The sequence below is a fragment of the Lipophrys pholis genome (genome assembly GCF_963383615.2).
Source record: "Lipophrys pholis genome assembly, chromosome: 18".
Classification (NCBI taxonomy): Eukaryota; Metazoa; Chordata; class Actinopteri; order Blenniiformes; family Blenniidae; genus Lipophrys; species Lipophrys pholis.
The window spans coordinates 25,911,712-25,921,609 of NC_137646.1; the positions used below are offsets into that span (position 1 = coordinate 25,911,712).

General features: G+C 42.2%; 1 protein-coding gene across 4 annotated transcripts; it reads left to right on the top strand.

Annotated features, from left to right (window-relative positions):
- The first annotated feature begins 153 nt into the window (after nt 1–153).
- Nucleotides 154–8,571, top strand: LOC308123416 (uncharacterized protein). 4 transcript variants are annotated; one of them, XM_080485903.1, is made up of 10 exons: nt 154–295; nt 1,237–1,353; nt 2,268–2,377; nt 3,072–3,192; nt 4,296–4,328; nt 4,582–4,661; nt 4,749–4,839; nt 5,819–5,947; nt 6,737–6,892; nt 7,101–8,571. In XM_080485903.1, the coding sequence occupies exons 1-10, from the start codon at nt 265–267 to the stop codon at nt 7,220–7,222; spliced, it is 990 nt and encodes a 329-aa protein (XP_080342029.1). In that variant the 5' UTR covers nt 154–264; the 3' UTR covers nt 7,223–8,571. The 4 variants fall into 4 exon arrangements, with proteins under 4 accessions (XP_080342029.1, XP_080342030.1, XP_080342031.1 ...); XM_080485904.1 differs by having other exon boundaries at nt 190–295; nt 7,104–8,571; XM_080485905.1 differs by having other exon boundaries at nt 190–295; nt 1,237–1,320.
- The last annotated feature ends 1,327 nt before the right edge of the window (nt 8,572–9,898 follow it).

The following is a 9,898-nucleotide window of genomic DNA, read 5'->3' on the forward strand; positions in this document are numbered from 1 at the left end:
ACTCGGGTCCGACTCCTACAGCGTGTATACAGAACAGAAGCGTGTACTCTGAAGTATTCTTTCATGTGGCGTCAAGAGTTTCCTCATGAGAGAAGGAACAGAGGAAACTGAGTGACGGAGGAGAGTAAAAGGCGGGAGGGGTGGGGGCGGGGTGGGGTTGGGGGGGTAGTTGGAGGTGTTGACGAGTGAGAGGAAGGCGGCGGTGACAAAAAGGAACAGAATAAGGAAACTGAAACGTCGACGTCGCCACCAAAGAGCCCGAGCATGAAGCCGTGGAGTCGTCTCTGCTGCATCGGTGAGTTTCAACAACCGCCGCCTCCAGAAAACGACGGCGTAGAAACGACGGCGTAGAAACGACGGCGGGTTCCGCGGGTTCCTCTCAGGTTCTTGATCTGACGAACGCCGCGGCTCCGTTCAGAGTGAAATTCAAGATTCAGTCTTGAAGCAGCACGAAAACTTCACAGCCCGTCGAAAGACTTGTAGGACTTTACTGCATACAGGAAGTATTGTAAATACAGACGCACCGATACCACTTCTTGAAAGGCAAGTAGGAGTACTCGCCTTTAGCTACTAACCGATATCGTGTACCGATATGAGTACTAACCTTTAGCTACAAGCCGATAACGAGTACCGATACAAGTACTAACCTTTAGCTACAAGCCGATACCAAGTTCTGATATGAGTACTAACCTTTAGCTACAAGCCGATACCAAGTACTGATATGAGTACTAACCTTTAGCTACAAGCCGATAACGAGTACCGATACAAGTACTAACCTTTAGCTACAAGCCGATACCAAGTACTGATATGAGTACTAACCTTTAGCTACAAGCCAATACCGGGTACCGATACAAGTACTAATCTTTAGCTACAAGCCAATACCGAGTACTGATACAAGAACTAACCTTTAGCTACTAGCCAATATCAAGAACCAATAAAAGGACTAACCTTGAGCTACTTGCTGATACCAAGTACCGATACCAGTACTAACCTTTGGTCACTCACAGATACCGAGTACTGATATGAGTACTCACCTTTAGCTGCTTGCCGATACCAAGTACTGATATGAGTACTAACCTTTAGCTGCTTGTCGATACCAAGTACTGATATGAGTACTCACCTTTAGCTGCTTTCCGATACCGAGTACCGACATGAGTACTCACCTTTAGCTGCTTTCCGATACCGAGTACCGACATGAGTACTAACCTTTGACTTCCCTTCCTCTTACCGTTGCAGTTCTGGTCATTTCCTTGGCCTCCAGAGGGCGACATGGAGCGACGGTGTCTCCAGGCAGTGAGGATGTCAGCATCGAGGCTGAAGGTACAGCGGCGACCTTACAGTCTGGAAAACACGGTATTTTGTAAAGGCAGAGGGTATTTGTTACTTCGTAGTTCACAGAATCCAAAACTCGACCATCGTCACTCATTTCCAAGCTGCAGTTTCCTAAATCGATCTCGCCAAAGTCCAGATGTTTACAAACAAACCAGAAGGTGGGAGCAACTAGTTGTTGTGAACGAGCTGAGAGAGCACAACTTTTCAAAAATACTCTGTCTCCCTTAAACTTAAAATTCATGGGAACAGGGGAAAACGCAACTTTTTGAAAAGCTCTGAATTTGGTAGTAACTAGTTCTTCTGCACATGCTCAGTAGAGACTATCAGAACAAAGTTTCCTCCGTGTTGACATGACTCCCAGTCCAGATTCACCTGGGACTTGGTGCTTTTATTTTGACAGTCAATGTTGCTCCGTGGTGTCATGACTCCCACTCCAGATTCTCCTGGGACTTGGTGCTTTTATTTTGACAGTCAATGTTGCTCCGTGGTGTCATGACTCCCAGTCCAGATTCTCCTGGGACTTGGTGCTTTTATTTTGACAGTCAATGTTGCTCCGTGGTGTCATGACTCCCAGTCCAGATTCTCCTGGGACTTGGTGCTTTTATTTTGACAGTCAATGTTGCTCCGTGGTGTCATGACTCCCGGTCCAGACTCTCCTGGGACTTGGTGCTTTTATTTTGACAGTCAATGTTGCTCCGTGGTGTCATGACTCCCACTCCAGATTCTCCTGGGACTTGGTGCTTTTATTTTGACAGTCAATGTTGCTCCGTGGTGTCATGACTCCCAGTCCAGACTCTCCTGGGACTTGGTGCTTTTATTTTGACAGTCAATGTTGCTCCGTGGAGTCATGACTCCCAGTCTGGACCAGATTTTGAAGCGTGGCCTCGTTGTGGTCCAGAACCTGAGCTCAGACCGTCTCACCTTGTCTCTCACAGGCGTCAACATGACGACTCAGAACGTGGAACCCTCCTACGACGGAGACGGCGGGCCTTCATCACCCGGGGCGTCGGCCCAGAGTCCCGCCTCCACGACTGAGGACGCTACGGTAACGTGAACACGACAAACCGTTTCTGTCTGCGACTCGTTAAAGTGTTGGACAGAGACGTCCCCGACCCGTCCTGTCCTCCTGGCTGCTAAGCACCAATGAGGGACGAGCGTCCATCAGTACACCAGTCCTTACTTCATTTCTATTGGTCAGTTCGCCGCCGCAGGTCACAGCCACTGATACCCCTCACTGGTCGCCATGGCAATGGTCGTCCTTGAACTGGTCTCACGCCCACGACCAAAGATTAGATTAGATTATTTTTTTACATTTTCCATTATTCCCCCATTTCTTCCCCATTTCTTTCCATTGTTCCCCTATTTAAATTTTTTATTGTTTTTAATTTCCCGTTTTCTAATTTATTTCCATTGTTCTCACATTTTTCTAAATTTTTTTTATTGTCCTGCAGTTTTTTCATTTTCTCCCCTTTATCAATGTTTTGCCCCTTTATTCTCTTATTTCCTTTAAAAACTCAGACTCAGATTTACCAAACAAAAGATGGAGGCGACTATTAAAGAGTCGTTATTCAACCACTGGGGATGAATTAGCAGTACAGTACCACTTCCTGGCGTCACGCACCAATCAGGAAGTCCGTTTGAACGCAGAACTGCAGCGTCGGCCAATCAGAACGCTGCAACTAGAAGTTCACTTGTTTCCTGATCGTGAGTTTTGAAAACCAACAAGACTTCCTTCACAGGGTACAGACGGGGAGGCTGCCGTGACGACGGGGACCGCCCCCCACCCCCCGCATAGCGGGACCCCGGGGCCTCGCATGGCGACGGTTACCATGGAGACCAACGTCACTTCGTCAACAGCGAGTACGGAGCGGCGGCTGTGCCCGACTTTCTCTTCCTGTCTGTCGAAAACCACAACTGACACCAAACGGCCTCACCGCTTCACCTGGAGTCATGTTTTCATAGGAGGTCCACCTCACCGCCATCAGTAACAGACACTTATAGACCAATAACAGACACTGATCAGTAACAGACACTGATCAGTAACAGACACTGATAGATCAGTAACAGACACTGATCAGTAACAGACACTTATTCTATTTGAAAGTATATTTATACTCGGTAAAGACATTTCATCTGTATAAATCAAACTTAGAAATAAAAGAAAACATTGTCAAAATGAAGTGATTTATCTAGAGATATAGATTATAAATATAGATATAAATTACGATTATAGATATAAATTACGATTATAGATATAGAATATAGAGATAGAGATATAAATTATAGATATAGATTATAGATATAGATTATAGATATTGATTATAGATAATAGATATACATTATAGATTATAGATCATAGATATAGATTATAGATAATAGATATACATTATAGACATAGATAATAGATATAGATTATGATATAGAGATATGAATATAGATAGAGATTATAGATATAGATTATAGATTATAGATATAAATTACGATTATAGATATAGAATATAGAGATAGAGATATAAATTATAGTTATAGATTATAGATATAGATTATAGATATAGATTATAGATAATAGATATACATTATAGATTATAGATATAGATTATAGATATAGATTATAGATAATAGATATAGATTATAGATATAGATTATAGATAATAGATATACATTATAGACATAGATAATAGATATAGATTATGATATAGAGATATGAATATAGATAGAGATTATAGATATAGATTATAGATATAGATTATAGATAATAGATATACATTATAGACATAGATAATAGATATAGATTATGATATAGAGATATGAATATAGATAGAGATTATAGATATAGATATAGATAGTGGTTACTTGGAGATTAATTGTCATAACAACATGCAGTTGGTTGTTATTATACGTGTTGTGTCAGTTGCTGCGTCTCAACTGACGACTGTTGTTTACCTTCTGTTTGTTTGTTTCAGCGTCTCCTTACGGTGGAGGTTCTTCATCCTGGGGTAAGATGATGATGATGATGATGATACATACAAAAACTTAATTTGATTTCATAAAGCATCATAGGTACAATTTACATATATTAAAAAAAAAATCAAGAATGTTTTTATTTTTGTTTTTAACAGATTTTCTCACTTTAGCCATTTTAGCCTCTGTAGCTAGGTAGCCATTAGCTTTACGCGTGTTTGACTGAAGGATTCATTCACAGTTACACAAACAGTGTGTTTGTATTTTTCTCTATCCGTCCTGTTCCAGGTTATGTGATCCTGGCGTTGATCGTGGTGGTGATCATCGTCCTGTGTGTCATCCTCTACTTCCTGCGGAAAGCCTCCAAAGTAAGACGAAGACCCTCACACCTCGTTCTGCCTCACCAGCGGTCTGGGTGTCGGGTTTCATCGTGGCCTTTTCTTCTTTCCGTCCAGACCTACTCGTTTGAACTGCAGCGCCAGGCTCCGCCCGGCGACCTCCACCAGCCCGCCGGCACCTTTGAAGCCGTTTACCTGGACGACCTGGGTGAGCGTCCCGCCGCCGCTCGGGTCACGTGGTCGTGCAAAACGTCCGTAGCGTTTTGGGCGTCCGTTCACGCCACAACGGTGCTCAGAGCCACCGACAATGAGTTCCGTTTCCGTGGAAACGAGGGGAAACAGAACAGCTTTGAAAACGCTCTGACTCTGTCTCCATGGAAACAGGCGAAAACACAACTTTTTGAAAACGCTCTGATCCCGTCTCAGTGGAAACGGGGGGAAAAGCTACTTTTCGGAAAGTCCAGGTCCTGGTCCTGTGACCATGTTGGTAGTAACGAGTTCTTCTGCACATGCTCAGTAGAGCCAATCAGAACAAAGTTTCCTCACGACGCCCAGTCATTCTCCTGGGACTCGGTGCTTTTATTTTGCCAGTCCAACTTCCAACTTGGTAGTTTTCTTTTGACAGTCACTATAATAACAAGCCAACTTGGTAGTTTTATTTTGACAGTCACTATAATAACAAGCCAACTTGGTAGTTTTATTTTGACAGTCACTATAATATCAATCCAACTTGGTAGTTTTCTTTTGACAGTCCAACTTCGAACTTGGTAGTTTTCTTTTGACAGTCCAACTTCAAACTTGGTAGTTTTATTTTGACAGTCACTATAATAACAATCCAACTTGGTAGTTTTATTTTGACAGTCACTATAATAACAATCCAACTTGGTAGTTTTATTTTGACAGTCACTATAATAACAATCCAACTTACTAGTTTTATTTTGACAGTCACTATAATAACAATCCAACTTACTAGTTTTATTTTGACAGTCACCGTAATGAAACTCCAGCTTGGTGGTTTGTCCACCAGAACGTCTGAACATTGTTGATGTTTCGAGCTCCTTGTTCTCTGCTGCATGTGTGTGTGGCTTCATTATAAAACAAACATCGCCCTCTGGTGGCCCAAAATGGTAACTACAGTCTTTTTCTTTTTCTTTCCTGAAATGTTGGAAACCGGTTCGATTTGTCAGAACGACCAAGTCCCAAAGATCTCCAGTCCAGCGAGGAGCCTTCACCTCCGGCCGTGACCAACGGGAGCCTGCAGCTCCGGGAGCCGGGCGGCGGCGACGGCGGCGGCGATGGCGGCGGCGACGGCGGCGGTATGAAGGGAAACCTGCTGTCGTTATGAGTCCCTGTCCACTAAACAACCTCACAAAGCTCCAGAACACAAAGCATCAACATCTGGACTGTTTTTTTTCTCCAAGAATTCTCAGAATAATTCTTTTCTCTTTCTCTGAGAATTAAATCAGGAAGAATTCGAATGTTTTATTTCATCTTTTTTCTTTAAAAGTCTGAGTTTTCTCATGAATTCTTTTTTTTTTTTTTTTTTTTGTCTAAATTCTGTGACTTTATTTTTCAGGATAACTTCCTCATAATTCACGAAATGATGGAATCTCTCTTGTTTCATTTAGATTATTTTAAACCTCATAATTCTGATTAAAATTTAACATTTCTCATCTTTTTTTTTCTCATTTTTCTTCCTAAATTTCCAACTTTCCTCACAATCCTGTCCCGACACTCAGAATCCAGAGTAAACAGATCAGAAATCTGACTCCAATCACTTTTTTTTCTTTTAATCGTTTGACATTAATTCCTGAGAAGAAAAATAGAATCCTGACTTTTTTTTTTTTTTTTTTTAATCTGAATTTTTTTTATTTTATTTTTTTTCCTTTTTTCTTTCTTTTTTTTTTTTTCCTTTAATCGGAATTCTTAAAATCTTTTCTCTTATGCTTGTTATTTATTTTACTTTTTTTTTGCATTTTAATCTGAGAATAAACTTAAAAAAAAATTTTTATCAGAATTTTCGAGATTCCAGTCGAAACTCAGCTTTACAACCGTTTTTCTGTTGACTCAGCATTTTCTCATCATTCCTCGGCTTTGCCTGCCAGGCGATCCTCCGGTCCGGACGAACGGCGGTGAGACATCGCCCCCTAGTGACAGCGGCGGTGCGATGTCCGGCGACGTGACAAGCGGCCCACTGAGCAGCATCAACCTGCTGCTGGATCCCGACGGGCAGCAGCAGAACGAAAACAACAACAACCCAGGTGAGATGGAGATCCATGCTCAGGGTGATGTAGTACACGTGCCAGGCCGACAGGTGGCGCTGTAACGGCGCCGCAGGAATACACCACAAACAGAGAACAAGACGCAGAGCGTGAAAAGAAACGTTGAACCAGGGGCCCGGCAGTGGAAGAAGTGTGTTTCCAGACGTTCCTCATCACAACAGGCTGATTTGTCTTTTTGTCCGTTCAGCAGTTTGCTCCAGCGATCCCTTCGTGGACATCAGCCTGGACGAGTCTCCGTGGGGCGATCTGCTGCTGTCCTCCCCTGAAGCGCCGTCCTCCGTCCTCCCCTTCTCTCCTTTCTCCTTCTGATCCTCCTCAACACCCGGAACCATCCTCAACACCCGGAACCGTCCTGAATCGTCCTCAACACCCAGAACCGTCCTGAATCGTCCTCAACACCCAGAACAGTCCTCAACACCCAGAACCGTCCTCAACACCCAGAACCATCCTCAACACCCGGAACCATCCTCAACATCTGGAACTGTCCTGAACGGTCGTCAACACCCGGAACTGTCCTCAACACCCGGAACCGTCCTCAACATCCGGAACTGTCCTCAACACCCGGAACCGTCCTCAACACCCCGAACTGTCCTCGACACCCCGAACCGTCCTCGACATCTGGAACTGTCCTCAACACCCGGAACTGTCCTCAACATCCGGAACTGTCCTCAACACCCGGAACCGTCCTCAACACCCGGAACCGTCCTCAACATCCGGAACCGTCCTCAACACCCGGAACCGTCCTCAACACCCGGAACCGTCCTCAACACCCGGAACTGTCCTCAACACCCCGAACTGTCCTCAACACCCGGAACCGTCCTCAACACCCGGATCTGTCCTGAACCATTCTCAACACCCGTCACCGTCCTCACGACGTCACCGACTCCCCCCGGTGTTCAGGGCAGACCAACCAACCATTGTTTATTTCTCCGGTGTTGTTTGGTTCCTCTGGACCTGAGCTTCACGGTTCCAGTTTGTTTTATCAGGATTTATACAAATGATACTTTTTCCCTCCTGTAGTTTTGTGTTGAACCGACTGTCTGCTCGTTACTTTGCTCAACGAACCTCAAACTTGTATTTGTCCGATACCAGTATTGGGTCCAGTACTGCACAATGTACTCGTAAGAGATCAAACCTGACGTCATGCGTCGGGATCATCACCTCGCTAAAGGCTAGTACTTTTAAAACATTGTAAATATAAATGTATGGATTCATTTTTCAGAAACGTGTATTTAATATTACAATACTTTATCTTAACTAGTTCTTAAACTTTCCTCTCTGGAACTCTTATACTGACTACGAGCAAAAATTGTTTACTGTACTTCAACAAACTTTATGAACAAAAGTTCTTTTCTGTGACTGTAAGTTTCTTCACTTCTTCAATGTTGTGAAGTAAAATGTGTGTACTTTGTGTCTTTACTTTTTGTTTAAACGTTTTAATTAGATTTCTGATGAAACTGAAGTATTTCCTCCCTGACACTTCCTGTAAAGCTTCGATTCAAACTGACTCAGTCTGACGCTGAACTTTGTTTGGTACTTTGATGTGTGAACGACGGAACCGAATGTCAAAGGACCGCGTTGCTTATATGTTGGTTTGTTGTTTACGAAATATACATTTATTTGTTTGTTTGTTTTTTATTAAAAATCTTTGAAACCGACACCCAGTCCAGTTATTGATCTTCTTTTTAAATACATTGAAATCTAATATCCTGGAGTGTTTCAGATGTTTTACCTCTAGAATTCTGAAATGTTCTCGACTTCTAGAACATTGTTGAAATCTGGAACATTCTAGAGTTCTGAAGAGTTCTAGACTTTTGGAATTTTCTGGGATTCTGAAGAGTTCTAGACTTTTGGAATGTTCTAGAATTCTGAAACGTTCACGACTTCTAGAACATTGTTGAAATCTGGAACATTCTAGCGTTCTGAAGAGTTCTAGACTTCCGTAACGTTTTATAGTTCTGAAATGTTCTAGAATTCTGAAGAGTTCTAGACTTTTGGAATGTTCTAGAATTCTGAAACGTTCACGACTTCTAGAACATTGTTGAAATCTGGAACATTCTAGAGTTCTGAAGAGTTCTAGACTTCCGTAACATTTTAGAGTTCTGAAATGTTCTGGGATTCTGAAGAGTTCTAGACTTTTGGAATGTTCTAGAATTCTGAAACGTTCACGACTTCTAGAACATTGTTTGAAATCTGGAACATTCTAGAGTTCTGAAGAGTTCGAGACTTCCGTAACGTTTTAGAGTTCTGAAATGTTCTAGAATTCTGAAGAGTTCTAGACTTTTGGAATGTTCTAGAATTCTGAAACGTTCACGACTTCTAGAACATTGTTGAAATCTGGAACATTCTAGAGTTCTGAAGAGTTCGAGACTTCCGTAACGTTTTAGAGTTCTGAAATGTTCTAGAATTCTGAAGAGTTCTAGACTTTTGGAATGTTCTAGAATTCTGAAGATTTCTGGACTTTGGGAATGTTCTAGAATTCTGAAATGTTCACGACTTCTAGAACATTGTTGAAATCTGGAACCTTCTAGAGTTCTGAAGAGTTCGAGACTTCCGTAACGTTTTAGAGTTCTGAAATGTTCTAGAATTCTGAAGAGTTCTAGACTTTTGGAATGTTCTAGAATTCTGAAACGTTCACGACTTCTAGAACATTGTTGAAATCTGGAACATTCTAGAGTTCTGAAGAGTTCGAGACTTCCGTAACGTTTTAGAGTTCTGAAATGTTCTAGAATTCTGAAGAGTTCTAGACTTTTGGAATGTTCTAGAATTCTGAAGATTTCTGGACTTTGGGAATGTTCTAGAATTCTGAAATGTTCACGACTTCTAGAACATTGTTGAAATCTGGAACCTTCTAGAGTTCTGAAGAGTTCGAGACTTCCGTAACGTTTTAGAGTTCTGAAATGTTCTAGAATTCTGAAGAGTTCTAGACTTTTGGAATGTTCTAGAATTCTGAAACGTTCACGACTTCTAGAACATTGTTGAAAT